This window comes from Ictidomys tridecemlineatus, chromosome 4 (genome assembly GCF_052094955.1).
Source record: "Ictidomys tridecemlineatus isolate mIctTri1 chromosome 4, mIctTri1.hap1, whole genome shotgun sequence".
NCBI lineage: Eukaryota > Metazoa > Chordata > Mammalia > Rodentia > Sciuridae > Ictidomys > Ictidomys tridecemlineatus.
The window spans coordinates 107,271,936-107,290,126 of record NC_135480.1 but is presented as its reverse complement, the minus strand read 5'-3'; the positions used below and the strand labels follow the sequence as shown (position 1 = coordinate 107,290,126).

The following is an 18,191-nucleotide window of genomic DNA, read 5'->3' as shown; positions in this document are numbered from 1 at the left end:
ATAAGACAAATGATTCTAAAAATAAAACGTAACTGACTTGAAATGCTCATATTGGGTAAAGAAGCAGTGGCAAGTGCTCTGCCTGTGGGCATAGCATAACAGAGAGCTAGAAAGAGGCCCATGATGTTACTTGGAGGCATGAGGCTTGCCTCCTTCATGCAACATTTTTTTCAAGGCTTTGAAGCTTAGAGGTGTAAGACAGAACATAACCCTGACATTTCATCTACAAGCGGCTCCTACATAAAACACATATATCTGGTCTCCATGAATCTTTGAAACTCTTTTATGGAGAGAGTAGGAGAGAATATCTTTGTGCTACTACCACCGTCAGGAGAAGGCAGGGATGCTGAGCAATTGATGGGTGCCATGAAGTCTACCAAGACTGACTAATGGGGACAATTACCTCTCAGGAGAACTAGTTTTCTGTCTGCTGTTTTCAAGAGCACCAGCAGGAACTTATTTGGGCATGAAGAATAAAAGAATTTGTTGGCAGCAATTCACCTTTTCAGCTCCCTTGAAGAATGCAATTGTACAAATTTAAATTTTTTGTGTGAATGCAATAGTAAGAGAATAACACTCGTAAATGAGAAATTCTATTCCATGGGTAGGAAATAAAGGCACAATTTCTTGTCTAGTAAGGAATGTTGCATATATGTGAAAAACATACAATATTCACATACAATATTAAGCTTTGTTTATCACTGGCAACCTCTTCCATGACATTTCTGTTTCCTTCTGGGTCAGCAGTATCTTATTACCCACCATCGGACTCAGATACCCTGACCTAGTTCTACACACTGGTAAGAATTATGGATCATATTTTTTATTCCAAATAGATTAATTTATTTATTTTAGAGTTCATACTTTCAGAAATATTTGTCAACACTCTTAATTAAAATGGCCAGGTACACAAATTATTGACAATATCAAAGGATATGACCAAACCTATCTATTCTCTGAGTGAAACTAAATGAATATTGCCTGACAAGAGCCATATTACAGATGTATAAAGCATTATCAAGCCTCTGGAGGGATTTGAAGATTCTTAAGAATATTTAGAAGTAATTCAGATTATTTGGGGGTAGGTAGACTCTGGGGCCTCCAGGAGGAACACTGTCCTTCATGAGTCTACTGGGATTCTAATTTAACCTTGGTACCATTCTTCCAAACAATCAAGAACTCTCACTAATCCTATTTCTTGTGAATATTCATTGCTATCTCTGGATCATTTCATTATCAAACAGCAAGGAATTGTAAATTTTTTCTAAAGCATTTTTTTTTTTTACAGGAAGTTTCTTTTTCCAAGGAACTTACGCAGGGCCACTTTGACATCCTTATTCCTCAGGCTATAGATCACAGGGTTCAGCATGGGCACAACAGTTGTATAAAACACAGAAGACACTTTCCCTTGGTCCATAGAATTGACTGAGGATGGCTGGAGGTACGTGAATGCACCAGAACCGAAGAAAAGAGCAACAGCAGAGATGTGGGAGCTGCAGGTGCTGAAGGTTTTGGCTCTGCCTTCAGTGGAGCGAATGCGCAGGATGCTGGCTATGATGAAGATGTAGGAGCTAAGGATTATCAGGGTTGGAAAAAATATATTAAATGCACTGATGCACAGACCTACTATCTCATTTATGAAAGTACTGGAGCAGGAGAGCTCCAGTAGAGGATAAAGATCACAAGCATAATGATTTATCATAGCTTCACAGAAAAGCATGCTATGAATACAGGCTATATGAACTGTTGCACCAATCAAGCCCATGGTATATACCTCAAACACAATCCAGGAGCATACTTGATTAGACATGGTTACATTGTAAAGCAAGGGGTTACAAATGGCAACATAACGGTCATATGCCATTGCAGCCAACATGTGACACTCTGCAATTGCAAGAGCTGCAAAGAAGTAGAGCTGAGTCATGCATTCAGCATAGGAGATGGTGTTTTTCTCTGTCACAAAGTTCACCAGCATTTTGGGCGTGATCACAGTGGATTGACAGAGGTCAATGAAGGAGAGACTGCTGAGGAGATAGTACATGGGTGTGTGAAGGTAAGAGCTGAGCACAATCAGTGTGATCATGCCCAGGTTCCCCACTACTGTGAGCACATAGATTCCTAGGAAGAAGAGGAAGAGGGGCAGCTGGAGTTCTGGTTTGTCTGTTAATCCAGCAAGGATGAACTCAGTCACTGTAGAATGATTTCCTTCTGCCATTTTCTTCTGGGAATTCTAAAAAGAAAATATATTTTTTGTAATATATTATTAATCTGTTGCACAATGAATTTTGAAACAGAGGTCAAGTTTTTTCAGCCATGTCCCTCGTTTTTCTACCAGTACTTCATCTGTGTCATCAAAGACCTTGGGATACCAGTAATGTGTGAATTCTAAATGAGCATCAAATAGAACTATCCATATTTTGTTTTGTGCTTTATGATTTGTTATTAATAGTACCTAGTCCTTTATCTCTCACAAAACTGTTCTTATAACTAACAAAATAACTAATAAAGTAAAAATAATAAAGTACCTACACAAATGTCCTCAGGTAATACTGCCCTTAATTGCAAATGTATGAAAAACTGTATCCTAAACATTATTAAACAAAACAAGATATCTATTCTCTGCACTGTTTTTCTACATTATACTAAGTGGTGTTGCTAGGGCAATAAGCCTAGTACATGAAATTAAAAGATATCTGCATTGGAAAAAGAGAAGTAACATTACTTCTATTAATGATATAATCTTCATTATGGAAAGGCCTGTAAAAAGTTGTAAAAAGTTGTATTAGCAGTAATTAAAATTTAAGCATGATTTTAGACAAGAAGTCCAACAGAATTTTATTCCTATAAACTTGCTGTGAACAATAAAAAATTATTTACAATACCATGGAAAATAATAAAATACTTTGGAATAGATTAAAAAGACCAATTCAAGGCCTTCATTTAAAATTAGAAGCATTATAAATGGAATTAAAGACAAATATATGAAAAGACATTTTATCTTCATGAAATGAAGAAGAAACTTTCTCAAAAAGTGAAATTTCTCAAAATTTTTCTGCAAAAATCAGTGTATTTCCTATCAAAATCCGAGCTCTGTTATTTTCAGATCTTGAAAGGTTTATCATAAAATTTCTATGACAATACAAGGAACTCAGGAAACTAAAGCAAATATGAAATAGAAAAATAGAGTTACATTTCCCTTTTCTTAAAAAAATATATATGGGTAAAAAAATTATGCAAAAATTTAACATCTTTGGCAATCACTGAAATGCAAATCAAATCTACACTGAGGTCTTGTCTCACACCAGTTAAAATGCCAATCATTAATAATGTAAAAAAATTAAATGCTGTAAATATGAGACTGTTAATTAGTACAAGTATTATGGGGATTCATATGAAGGTTCAAAAGAGTAGCAGTGAAACCACCAAATGGCCCATTTATCCAGAAGAGTTAAAGTCCACATATTACAGTGATATATGCAAACACATGTTCATAACAGTGCAAGTGACAATGGCTACATAAATAAACCAACCTAGATGTTTGTCAACAGACGATTTAGTAAAGAAAATTTAATAGAGCTTATGTATATTTAATAGAATTTTAAAGTTTTTGTCTGCATAAAGAAATAAATTATGTCACTAGTAGAAAAATGGGTGTAACTGGAGAATATCATAGAAAGTGAGGTAAGTCAGATGCATGAAGTGAATTTTTTCTCTAACGTGGAAACCAGAGGGATAAGAAGAAAGAAAAGGGAAGTAGTGAAAATAAAAGAACATAGAATAGAGTAATTGAAGGTAATTGAGGGAGTGAGTGAGGAGAGGCGGGACATGGGAGATACTAGGAATGAAACAGACTAAATTATGCAATGTGTATATATTAATATTTATCTCAGTGAATTCCACTATTGTGTATAGTTATAATTCACCAATAAAAATTAATAAAAATAATAATAAAGTTTGAAGGCTCACATTTACCCATTATAATACTTAGAACAAAGTTACAGTAAGACTGTGCTGTATTGTTGTAAGTATAGACATGCATATCAATTAAATAAAATTGAAAATTCAGAAATAAACTTACATCTGTGATAAATTGGACTGTTGTGCTTCATAGGAATAAAAAATGGAAAAATAAGTTTTTAAACATAGGATTTAGGCACAATTTCATAGTTACATGTAAAAAATTAATTTGAATCTCACATAATCAAACTGGATCATAGAACTAAATGTTAGACACTATAGCAATTAGAAAAAAATCACAAGTCTAAGTCTTTGTGACCTTGGATTTGATTATTGTTTCCTAGATAACATACTGTTCTGGAGGCTAACATAGAAAAATTGGACATGAATTTTTTTTCCTTAAAGAACACAACCTAAAAAGCAAGAAGAAAAAACAAAGAATTGGAAAAGTCAATTTCATGTAACATACATAAAGTAAATTCTTACAACTTAACCATATGAATAGACTAAATGAATAGCCCTGGGATATCCGTACTTTTGTATACTATTTGATAAATCTCTTGTAATAGTCTTATGGACATGGCACATATGTGATCTTATGTGGTAAAGTTGAAAATAGAGGACAATACCTCATAGTTTTGTGAACTCAGAAAATATCTAAAGATTAACTGCAAATCAGAAATCTTGATTTATTACTCCATAGGACTATATTTAACCTTGTCTTTAAGAAAAACTTTTATCAAAAACTTGAATGAAGCCACAAGTAAATTATTAAGAATTCATAATAATGAACATGTATATGGTGAGAATACTTCAAGAAGGTATCTCTAGAAGGCTGGGGTTGTGGCTCAGCGGTAGAGTGCTTGTCTAGCATGTGTGAGGCAATGGGTTCGATCCCCAGCACCACATAAAAGTAAAATAAAGATATTATGTTCATCTAAAACAAAACTAAAACTAAAGAATAAATATTTTTTAAAAAGATATCTCTAGGCTGTGATTGTGGACTGATATTAAAACAAATTTAATACTTCTCAGCAAAAATTTGCTGTGGGTGTTTGTGTATTGGGGTGAATTATATAGAAACCTTTTTATCTTCAGAATACTAAAACCTAAAAGGGGACACTGAGGCCCACTAGACACTGTGGCAAATACTTTGTGTAGGAGCTATAGGATACAGTTATTATAGTTCTATAACAGAATGGGGGTCAGTGAAGGCTTCTGTAGATTAAAAAAATGATAGCTTTTCTTCTATGTCCAGGTAAGTATCAAGATATTACTATTACCTGAAAGGGCCTTTGGTAGGTCTTCAGTCTTAACTCATAATTCCTTTTCTTTATCTTTTTCTCTATCATATTATCCTGTGTAACCCCATATAATAGTTAAAGTTTACTTAGTACCTTTAATAGTGACATCACAGTAAATAAGAACAAATTTTGTGTGCCTATGGGCATGTTACTTTTGCCTCTATGTAGCATATACTAATTCCAGAATATCTTTTCTTCTACACTTAATTGTAGCTTTATTTACAGGGCTGATACAGTGCCTTGCACTGAGCAAGTCTCAATCAAGATGTGATAAATAATATCACTATTGCAAGAAGTTTACAGATAAGTTTATATAAAATCCAAATGAATGAGTAAAACTTTCACACTGCCTGGATTGAAATGAGTAAACAAAGAAGCATTTGACATGATTTAATACTGCAGGATACTGGAAAATGATAAGGGAATCTATGCTTACCAGAAGGTTTAACTCTTACAATGAGGACAGGGAGGAACATAAAACAACCATTCACATTTCTATTAAGTCTGAGAGACAGACTTCAGCCGAATATTTTAAAACTCAAGGTCTTGGATTAAGACTTACCCCTCTTTCCTCATGGAGAGTTCAGTATTTTTCTTTTTCTTCTTCTTAGTTACTCTAGAAGAAAAAAATGACTTTGATGGTAAGAAGATGTGATAGACCTAAGGTATTCTTTGAGTCACTGACCCTGATCTCTGATGAAGTTGATGCCCAAATTCTCTGCAAAAATTGGCTGATGCAATGATTTTTTGCATACTGGATATAGGTCATCAGAGTATAAGAAGTAAGCAATTATAATGACCTCCCCCTGGAATTTCATCACACAAGTCTACTCTGGGGAATATCAACAAGTAGAATATCCTTTTTCCAAATTGATTCTCAAGTGTTTAATATCATCACACTTGTGCAATTCATTATTCTTGTTTGATTATGAATTAACAAGAAGGAGGTAATTGATATTGTTAGAGCTCAGTGAGTTTCATGACAAGACACATAAAAATTAAAATTTTGTAAAAAATTTGAGATATGCACTAAAGGAAAAGATTTTATTATACTATGGAAAAATAAAGGAGCAGGAAATGCCACCAAGGTCTATAAATTTGAAAGATTTAATATTTCTGATCACTAATATATACATTCAGATAATATGCATATTCATAAACCAGTGATTTTAGGGGTAGTGTAACTTGGAGGATGAATAGAACCGTTGCACTAAGATATAATCTTAAAATTTTTAGATATTGCTGATGTCTCAGGTGGACTTTCTGACTAAAAAGAATGATCAAAATTTTCCCAACTATAAATGAAAGAAAAATTATGAAAACAATGACAACATATGATATAAAAATTATTTTTACAATAAATTACTCATTTGGGTGCAGAATTACATTTAATATTTTTACCATTTATTATATAATGCATGAATTTTGAGATAAAAATAGCAATAGATTCTTTGGATTTATTTCTAGGCTCTTCTGTGCTAGCAGGCACATGTTTCTCTGCTACACAGGCACTTGAAGATTCATAAGGAGAATGCTGAGCACCCTGGAAGCCAGGAAATAGAACTATTGACTTTCAGGGAAATGATTAAGGACTTCATTCAAGAGAAATGTAAATTCCTGGGCCCTGCTAAGTGGAATGTATAGAGTGATTTGATGTTATAGAAAGGCAGAAACCTGGACTTCCTGGATCTTGCTGACTCTCCATCATCTAGCCACATTTCTGGAGCAAAGGAAAGAGCTCTAAAATTTGAAGAGGCAAGAGAATGTAACCACATTCTTTCTCCCTCCACTGAAGATGGCAGAGTGGATCTAGGCAGCAACCCTTGCACACCTTGCCCCCACCTCCCAGCCCAGAAAGGAAGTAATAAAAGAACAGCTGATCAGAGCGTTTCCACAGGAGCTCAGGCAAAGATGGGCAAACTGACATCCTGCACCCATCATGGTGATGGCTAAAACCCTGGTTTTAGCTATACAAGCCTGATCGGAGACTTCTTAACTATAGATGGCCCACAGAGAACCTACAACCATAGGCCTTGCAGTTGTAAACAAGTGCTTAGATAGCAACACAAAACAAAAACAAAGATTCAGTGAAGGGTAGTCAGCACCAACAATTCACAACTCTGTGCAACAGGAACTCAGATAAGGTAGGTCAATGAACTACACATCCCAGTCATAGTGACAGTACCCTGGCAATCTACATCAGTCAGGGAGGGGAGGCTTCTGAACCACAAACTAACCACAGAGAACCTGAAATCACAAGTCCTATTCTTCCAGACAGCCACTAGGTTTTGTGCCACATTTAAAAAGTTCCTGTGTAGGGGACCAGGTGCACAGCATCCTTCAGTAGCCAGTGCAACAACCCTGAGCCTGCACCCAATTAAAACAATCACCGAATGCAGCAGAGCACCCTGTGAGCATGTAGCCTCAGGACCCGGCACTGACAAACAAGAAACAGGTGGAGAGAAATCCACAGCAACCAGGGAAATTAGCTCCCGTGCCCCAGCACCTCTAGATGAATTCTAGGCTGAACAGTGATGGGTATCTTCTAAAGGTTTCAATTGATGAAATTCAAAGGGAAAGAACCAATAAGAATTTTCTCTACCTTGTCAGGAATTATTATAAATAGCTCTCCTATTTATTTTGAATTGAAAGCTGTTCCCTTTGTATCTAATATTATACCTTCAATATATTTTAGTAGTTTAAAATCTTTAACTGAAATAATTTTATCTTTGATTTCCTATCTCATGTTTACACTTACTCCTCTTATCCACTCTATTCCCTCTTTCATTACCTGCTACTTTCTCAAATCTCCTCTGGTCATCTTCTTGTTTTTACCTTGGTTTGTATTATCTTTTTTCAATGTTTTCTTTTCCTTTGCCCAGATTTTCTCTCTTATCACTTTCAGCCCCTAAATAATGTAAGAGTAAATTTACTATCTTTAGTAATTAATTTCTTAGTCCAGAACATTGTCACACATTTATTCCTGAATTAAGGAGGAACTGTGGAAAACATTTTCCACAAAGTTTGCTTTTCCTAAGGTTAATTAGTACATGGCTTCAGTCTGGAAATTATTGTAGTAAATAGGGGTTAATGTTTTCTCTCAAAATGGTGCTGATAGTAGGTACAGCAGAGGACTCACATTCAGTGGGAGAATCAGTACCTGAAGATTTTCCAGCTCTTGGCTCGTAAAAAATGAAAATCATTGTAGTGTCAATTGAATCAGTCACTGAAATTTTTTCAGATGCCTGGAATAATTTGTTCCCTTGCTTTTTTTGTATCTCTTGTATGTCAAGCAGAAACATAAAAGTAAGAGTGATAATCATCCCAGCAGATGAGTAAACATATAAGTGATGTGAAAAATCAAAGGAACAAATCACCCTAAAGGCCCAGAATACTACAGCAACTGATTGGAGAAATCAATGGAGGAAATGTTGGAAAAAGAATTTAGGAAGTTCATAGTTAAAATGTTCAATGAGCTAAAACACAATGTAAGGGATGAATGTAGAGAGAAAATAGAGATAGTAAAACATCATGTCTATAAAGATATATAGATTCTGGGGAAAAAAACCCAGAAATTCCGTAAATAAAAAATCAAATAAAAATTATGTGAAAAAAATCAATAGATTACATCACATAGAAGGCAGATTCTTAGGCATTGAAGACACAGATATAATTATGAAAACAAAGTTGACAATGAAGAAAATGTATTAAGAGATCATGATCTTATCTGCCAATCAGGAAGATAGAGAAGACCCTAGAGTACAGGAAGCCAAATAGTTCACATTCTGCAAAGAGGAGGGTCATCTGAGAGGGAAATATCCCTTATGCTTCTGAGAGAAGCCATGTATGGTCAGTGACCCATCTACCCACTCATAGAGAAATGCTAAAGGAGCCAAGAGCCTTCAAACACATCCTCAAGAGTGATTTCTGGGGAACCTCATCTTTAGTAATTTAGAGAAATGCAAATCAAAACTACTGTAAGATTTCATCTCTCCCCTTTCAAAATGTCAATCATTAAGAATATAGGCAACAATAAATGTTGGTGAGGATGTGGGGGAAAAGGTACACTCTTACATTGCTGGTGGGACTGCAAATTTGTGTAACCACTATGGAAACAGTATGGAGATTCCTCAGAAAACTCAGAATGAAACCACCATTTTACCAAGCTATCCTACTCCTTGGTTTATATCCAAAGGACTTAATATCAGCATACTATAGTGACACAGCCACATCAATGTTTTTAACAGCTCAATTCACAGTAGCTAGACTATGGAACCAACCTTGGTGTTATTCAATAGATGAATGGGTAAAGAAAATGTGGTATATGTAATCAATGGAATATTACTCAGCTTTAAAGAAGAATGAAATTATGGCATTTGCCAGTAAATGGTTGGAATATCATGCTAAGAGAAATAAGCCAAACTCACAAAACCAAAGACTGATTGTTTTCTCTAATATGTGGATGCTAAATCACAACAAGGAAGGGGCACTAGGAAAAAATAGCATTACCTTAGATTAGGTAAAGGGAAGTGATGGTAGGGGATGGGGGGATGTGCAGATAGAAAAGATAGTACAATGAAACAGACATCATTATTGTGTGTATATATGTAACTGCATGACCAATATGATTCTGCAACATGTACACTCAGAAAAATGAGAAAATGTATCCCATCTATGTATGATATATCAAAGTGCATAAATATATTCTACTATCATGTATAGTTAATTAAAACAAATTTAAAAAATTTAAAAATCAGGATAAAACATGAAATAATTAAGATCAGAGACAAAACTAATAAAATTGCGAATTGAAAATACACACACACACACACACACACACACACACACACACAGAAGAATAGATAAAAACAAAGTCAGTTTTGACCAAATTGTCTTAAACACCTGGAAGGAGAGTAGAGCCTAAGCACAATCCTACATGGACATCTAAAGGAAAAACAGTGTTGTTTTGATGTAATTTAAGATGGACACTTGTGTCAGCCCCACCAAAAGTCAGTAAAACTGGATGTTGTAGAGGCTGGGTTCTTGTGTGGGAGTGCCTAATATTAATGACCACAAAGGACTCTAGAGTTGCAAGTTTCTCCTGATTTAATCTGAGCCTGATCTCATAGACCTACAAATCTTACTAACCTCCTACATTGATAAATTTTATCTTTCTTCCACTGATATGATTGAATTACTGTTATGGTTTTCAGAGACTGGTTGAGATACTAATTGCTTTTTGCTAATTGTTTACAAAAAAGTAATATTATGCTATTTTGTTTGTTGTCTTAGCATGATCCCTGCACTATATATGTCTTGTCTAGTCACCTGCCATCTGCCACTATGAACTTCTGAACTGCCCTGATGCTGAATACCCTTAACTATCCACACCACACTAGATAGAGAACAAGAACTTTGGGTTACTTCCACCAACTTCACCTTCTTTCAGCAAAAATGTCTTGAAGATGTTGTCACCCGTATTTCCATATTAATGGAATGTAGAAATTGACAGTGGGGAAATGTAACAGTGGTCCACTTTATGCTTTGAATATCCCCTTGCTGCACTGCTATTGCAATTTATTTTCAAAATGGACACTTTTTTTCCTCTTCCTCTCTCTCTGCTCCTCTCTAATCTCTCTCCCTCTCTCTCAGGGAAAATAGGATTATCTTTTTTCCCCACCTCAGGCAGATTTATCTGTCCTTGAGTATACACCCACCATAAGAATAAGTAATCCAGACTTTGGAAATGGTACCAGAAGATCTCAGAAATGACTATCTCCCAAACTAATAAGTGAAATTACTTCAACAACAACAAAAAAATGTGGAATGTAGACTTTGAATCATCCCTTTAAAAAAAAACAGTATTCCTGCTGATAGGGAGAATCACAGTCTCTGGGACAAGAGTCCCCCGTGTTTCTCATTTTCCATCAAAGTAATAAAACTTTTTTATTTTTCTCAAAACACAAAACAAAAAAAAATGATCACAATATTCAAAAAATCTGTGCTAATATTAACAGAATAAGCATAAAAATTATTGGAGTATATGAAGACAACATAAAACAAATAAAGGAATGCATAATCATTTCAATGAACCAGTATCAGAAAAATTTCCAAACCTCAGAATTGATATAGATATTCAAATTAAAAAATCCATTTAGAATGCCAAACAGTAAGATCAAAAAGATCATCTGCAAGACATATTATAAATAAAATTCCTAATATACAGAATAAAGATAAAATTTTAAAAGCCACAAGAAAAAATGGTAAGTCATATTTTGAGATAAGTCATTATGAATTTCAACTAATTTCTAAAACCATATCCTAGATGCCAGGACTTGGAATTATATATTACAATCCTGAGAAAATGGGTGCCAAATAAAATTACTATATCCAGAAAAATTATCCTTTAGAATTGAAAATAAAAGTCTTCCATGACAAGCAGAAGCTAAAAGAATTCATGACCACTAAGCCTACAATATAAAACCTACTCAATGAAGTATTTCATGCAGAGAAATGAAAACCAGCAGAGGGATGAATTTCACTAGAAAAGTAGTCAATTAAACAGAATCAAGACTGTATTAAGTATTAAATAAATGAAAACAGATGGAAATAAAAAATATTTTTTCTTTAATTACATTGAAAAGATCTAAACTCGACAATAATAAGAAATAGATTGGCAAATTGGATTACAAAACAAAACCCAACCTTATGTTCTTTGCAAGAGAATCAACTTATAGGCAAATATATCAACAAACTAAAAATGAAAGGATATACCAACTAAATGGAAAAGGAAAAAAAAACAGGGTAGTTATTCTTATATGAGATAAAGTAGACTTTAAGACAAAATCAATCAGAAGAGACAAAAAAGTTATTTCATTCTGATTAATGGAATCATCCAACAACAAGATACAATAATTATAAATATTTTTGCCCCAAACATATGTAGACCTACAAACATAAGCCTTCTCAATATAAAGAATCAAATAGATGACAATACAATAATATTGGGTGATTTCAGCATCCTTCTCTCACCATTAGTTAGGTCACCCAGACAAAAATTAAGTAAAGAGTCTTCAAAACTAAAACAAAATAAAAACAAAAACACTGTTAATCAAATGAATGTAACAGACATCTGTAGAATATTTCATCCATCAGAAAACTGAATTCACTTTTCTCTTATAGTCACACAGAAATTTCTCTTAAAAATAATTATTTAGGGCAAAACAAATCTTAGCAATTTAACTATATGCAGACAATCCCTTTCATATTATCAGATCATAGTGTAATAAAAATATAACTCAATAAATAGATAAAATAGAAAACATTTTAATACCTACAGATAAAATAATACATTTTTAAATATGAAATGGATCATATAAGAAATTAGAGGAGAAAAAATTCTTAGCTACAAATGACAATTGAGATACAACATGTTAAAATCTCTGGGATGGTATGAAAGCATTCTAAGAGTAAAGTTTATAGCACTGAGTTTCTACATTAAAAATACAGAAAGATTCCAAATAATCTAATATCAGACCTCAAAGCCTATAAAAATAAGAACAAACTAATTCCAAAATTAGTAGAAGACAGAAAATAATTAAGATCAGAGTCAAAATTAATGAAACTGAGAATAAAAAAATACAAAAGACTAATGTGACAAAGATTTACTTATTTGAAAAGATAAACAAGATTTATAAGCACTTAGCCAAACCAACCAGAAAAAGAAAGAGAAGAGAATTGAGCCAGAAAGTCCCTTCTAAGTGGTGAGCTCTGAGAATGAAAATAAGCCCATAGGAATGAACACAGAATTTCTGAGATATTACATAGACTACTCCACCCAGCATGGCATACACCATTTAGTGAATATTAGTAGATATTAAAATATTGCATTTTTATTCATATGTAGTTTACATTCCATTTTAATCACACTTAACACTCTTATTCCTCTTAGATGCAATGCTTAAATACAAATGTTAAACTTTAGAGAGACAAAATTGAGTCATCTATGGCACAGTAAAAGTACTACATAATGCTAATCATTCTTGATATCTGTTCTTTCCTAAAAAAATAGATGTCTATAGTCTTAATTTGATGCATTGTCATCTAAATGACATCCACATCATTTCAACTCCTCTGCAGCAGAGATAGGTGGCTTTAAAAATACAATCTCAGGAGGCTAAATCCTTGTGTAAGGTTAAAGAATAATAAGAAGACTGTTCTCTGCCTCAGGGCATAGCATAACAGAGAGGAACAGGGAAGAATGTGCTGGTTTGTTTGTTTGTTTTTGTTTTGTTTTTAGAAATGTCAATGTTTGTGTCTCCAAAGCAACGTTTTTTGAAGGCTTAGAAGCTTAGAGGCATACAAAAACACAACCATGATTTACCACGTATATGTGGCTCTCACATAAAACAGAAATATTTGGTCTCTTAAAGTCTGAGAAACTTTGCTAGAGAGGAATGAGAAAAATCATCTAGGTAGTGCCACCACCATGGGAGAAGGCAGGGGAGCTGAGCAACTGGTAGGTGCCAAGACCTATTGAGACTAGCTGATGGGGATGAACACCACTCAGGAAGAGTAACTCAAGTCTTTCTGGCGGCTGTTTTCAAAAGTTTCAAGAGAAGCTTAATAGGGCAAAGGGAGAAAAGAAAATTTATTGGTTGGAAGTCTCCTACATGATCCACAAAACAAGTAATTTTTATTAATTAATAGTGAGTTTAAATAGGACTTATTTGATTTTTACTATTCTTTGAGGTTAAATAAAACATAACTGCATTAGCTAAAAATGTTATTTCTCTATCTGAGAATCCACACAAGTGCTTGAAATATCAGGCACTAACTTTTGGGCTATAGAGTAATGGTCACAGAATTGTCAGAAAAATAGAGGCAGTAGCATAGTCAAAAATGGTCAAGAAAGGAATGTTGCATGGACATATGTCTAAATGTACACAATATTGTCTTTTTTGTCAATTTCTTTTATTGTATTGTTATTTCTGAATAGGAATGATTCCATAACACATTGTATACTCAATATTTCTTAACATAGTTGTATACACTTTGTAAAAATTAGAGGTTATATTTTATATATTCCAAATAGTTAAAACAGTTTATTTTAGATCACAATTTTAGAAATGTTACAATATATTAGTTAAAAAGGTCCGGTACAGAAATATTGAGAATTTCAAAGGATGATGACCATATGCATTTATTCCTTGATTTTAAGGTAAATAAGTTTTGCCTATAAAGATCCATTTATACATTTTCCAAATGTATAAAACATTAACAACCATGTGGAGGACTTTGAAGGACTTTTCAAATATTTAGAGGTGTTACAAATTATTCAGGACAGATAGACTCTGGGATTTCCCAGTGGGCTGTGGTCCTCAATGTATCTGATCCTATGAATCCAGTTCTACTGAAGCCGCCAGTTATCAGTGATGAGTTCTGCTTCCTTGAATGTTGAAGTACAACATTAGAGAAGCACGTAGAGACAAACACATAGAGCAGATTTTATTTAAAGTAGTAACAGACTTCTTCCAGAAGGGAAAAGAGGGCCATAGCTGGTATCCTGGTTATCCCAAGAAGTAACTGCATCCTGCCCCTATTATACATTTTAGACTTTCATTGTTCTGTCTTCTTTCCACTTATCTCTGTCCTTCCTAAATAGGCCCAGGAGATGCCAATGGGAGCTGAGCAATTGGTAGATGGCAAAAGGTGAGAAGCAGATGGGCAGAGGGAAGGGCCAAATGGAGTGACCCAGGCAGGAAGCCTCCCAGGAGGCATTAACAACATTTACAACTCCCTATGGTGAGGGGCATTTCCTGGGACAGGTTACCTTAGCAATAGGCTGGAGCAGGGGCAGGTGGAGGAAAGGCTCTTGGAGGTATTAACATTTCCATCTCCCAGGCGTGGTATCCAGCTTCCCAGACCCAAAGCGGCCTCCATTTTATCAAGCTGACCCAATTACCTATCTACACTGACTACCAGTCTTTAATTCTGGCTTTACTACACTTGGCATTTTATTTTTCTTCTCAAATAATTAAACACTAGCAATAATTTCTGACTTGTGGACATTTTTTCTTTTTTTCAGAATTGTTTCCTCACTAAATCTGTACAAATTATAAATGTTTCCTAAAGCAAAATAGCCTCTTTCACAAACTTCTCTTTTCAAGAAGTTTACTTAGAGTCACTTTGACATCCTTATTCCTCAGGCTGTAGATCACAGGGTTCAGCATGGGCACAATCGTTGTATAAAACACAAATGATACTTTCCCTTGGTTCTTGAAGCTGCAGATACATGAATGCCAGGGAACCAAAGAAGAGAGCAATAGCAGAGATGTGGAAGCTGCAGGTGTTGAAGGCTTTGGCTCTGCCCTCAGTGGAGAGAATACACAGGATGCTGGCTATGATGAAGATGTAGGAGCTGAGGATGAACAGGGTTGGGACAAAGATATTAAACACAGTTAAGCACAAAAGAACTACCTCATTTATAAATGTATTGGAGCAAGAGAGCTCCAAGAGTGGAAAAAGATCACAGAGGTAATTGTTTATTATAGCATTCTTACAGAAAAGCACTCTCAGCATGCAGGCTGTGTACGCTGTGGAACCAATCAGGCCCATGCTATACACCCCCACCACCATCCAGGAACAGATTTGATTAGACATGGTTACATTGTAAACCAAGGGGTTACAGATGGCAATATAGCAGTCATATGCCATTACAGGCAATATGTGACACTCTGCAATAACAAAAATAAGTTAGAAGTAGAGCTGAGTCATGCATTCAGGGTAGATGTGTTTTTCTCCATCACAAAGTTCATCAGCATTTTAGGGGTTATCACAGCATAATGGCAAAGGTCAATGAAGGAGATACTGCTGAGCAGGTAAGTACATGGGGGTTTGCAGGTGAGAGCTGGGCCCAATCAGTGTGATCATGCTCAGGTTCCCCGACTCTGTGAGCACATAGATTATAAAGAAGAGGAGGAAGAGGGGCAGCTGGAGCTCTGGTTTGTCTTTTAATCCAGCCAGGATGAACTCAATCACTGTAGAATGATTTCCTTCTGCCATTTTATTATGAAAATTCTAAATAGGAAAAAAAGAGAAAATTTTTGAAATAAGCATGTATTGTCCAATCACACCAGGGAGTCTTAATAGAATCCAAATCTTTCCACACAGAGAATCTCCATTTCACTTGTTCTCTATTGTCAGCTGTCAATGATGTTATGATCACAGGAATATGTGAGATGTAAATAAGTATAAGATGAATCTTTTCCTATGTGTGCTCTCTGCTTTAATATTTTATATTAGTATTATCCAGTCCCTGAAGTCCCACAGAACTGTTCTGAAAACTTTGAGTTATCCAAGTAGTTTTCGTGCTTTATATGTAATCTTCTCAAGTGAAAAAAAAAAAAAGTACCTCTTTATGGTAAAATAACAATAGCATTTAAAAAAATCCCACAGAAATATTGCACATAATTATGAAAGACTGAAAGTCTTTCTTCCTAAGATAATGAACAAGGCAAGATACCCACTCTCTGTGCTTTTATTCAATATCACACTAGAGGTCTGGCAAAGATTATAACGAAAGTAAATTATAAGAAAACTTAGATTAGAACCACTATCTTCATTTATAAGTATCATAATATTGTATATAGAAAGTCCTAAAAATATCTATAAAATGAACTGTTAGAACTAATTCAAAAGTGAAGCAAAGTAGTAGAATAAAAGATCAACTAACTCACTCTGTTTTTCTACACACTTGCATTGAACAATCAAAAATCCACTTGCAGAATCAAAATGAATGAACAAAACCCTTACAATGCCTGAGTTGAAAGGGTAAACAAGGAAGCATTTGCAATGATTTCATTCTGCAGGGGACAGGGAAATGATGAGGGAATTTGTGTTCACACGGGGGTGTGGCTCTTACTATGAGGACTGGGAGAGGCAGATAAATAGCCACGTGCAACTTGATTAATAGAAGAAGATTTCAAAATGTAAAAATAAAATTGTGGGATGAAAACATACCTCTTCTTCTTCCCAGATAGTTTGATGTTGCCTATTTGTTCTTCTCAGTTTCTCTGGAGGGAAAATTACATGTGTGAAGAGATGATAGACCAAAGGCATTTTTTGAGTCACTAATCCTGCTCTCTGCTAAAACTCATGCCCAAGGACACTTGGATTTCTGCAAAATTTGGCTGATGCAATGATTTCCTATGCTGTATATAGACAATAAGAGTCTAATTAGGAGCAACCATTGATAATGATCAACCATTGAAACCTCATCCCTCAAGTTGTCAAATCTGGGGAAAATCTACAATTTTATATGTCTTGTTCCACACTTGTTCTTAGGTGTTTAATGTTGTCAATGTTCTTATTTGATTATGGATGAAAAAGGAGCATGTGAGAGATATTGTTAGAGTTCTACTGAATTTCATGCCATGATATTTAAAAATAAAAATTTCTGGAAACTTTTGAGACATACACTGAAAGAATTGTTTAAAGAGACTTTTTTTTTTTTTTGCAAAGGAAAGGAATATTATTTAATCAGGGAAAGAAACCAAGACTTGAAATTGTTTTACTTGACCTCTATTCTCTGTATTTGATATGATACATTCATAAGACAGTAGCTTTTAGAATTTTTTTATTTGAATGTGAATAAAAGCTAAAATGTTTACTGAACTTTTATGCTCAAATATATTTGATACTGAAAATGACCAGTGAGAAATACCTAACAAGACTAAAAAAGAGAATTGAGGACATTTTTCCTTATAAAGTAAAAGAGAAATATGGAGCAACAATTAAAACATATATGGTACAAACATATATGGTACATTAATTCTAAAATGATGAGAAGTCAAATTGTATTATGTTTTTACCAAATATCCACTAAATATTATATAATTTTGATAAAATAATTACAGTTAGTTTTCAGAA

At 34.4% G+C, this 18,191-nt stretch overlaps 1 protein-coding gene and 1 pseudogene across 1 annotated transcript; both read right to left on the bottom strand.

The window, feature by feature from the left end:
- Positions 1–1,282: 1,282 nt before the first annotated feature.
- LOC101957490 (olfactory receptor 8G50) lies at positions 1,283–2,221 on the bottom strand. The gene has a single exon (XM_005339505.2). The coding sequence runs from the start codon at positions 2,213–2,215 to the stop codon at positions 1,283–1,285; it is 933 nt and encodes a 310-aa protein (XP_005339562.1). The 5' UTR covers positions 2,216–2,221.
- Positions 2,222–15,409: 13,188 nt separating this feature from the next.
- On the bottom strand, positions 15,410–16,325 carry LOC101972629 (olfactory receptor 8G50-like; annotated as a pseudogene).
- Between the last annotated feature and the right edge of the window lie 1,866 nt (positions 16,326–18,191).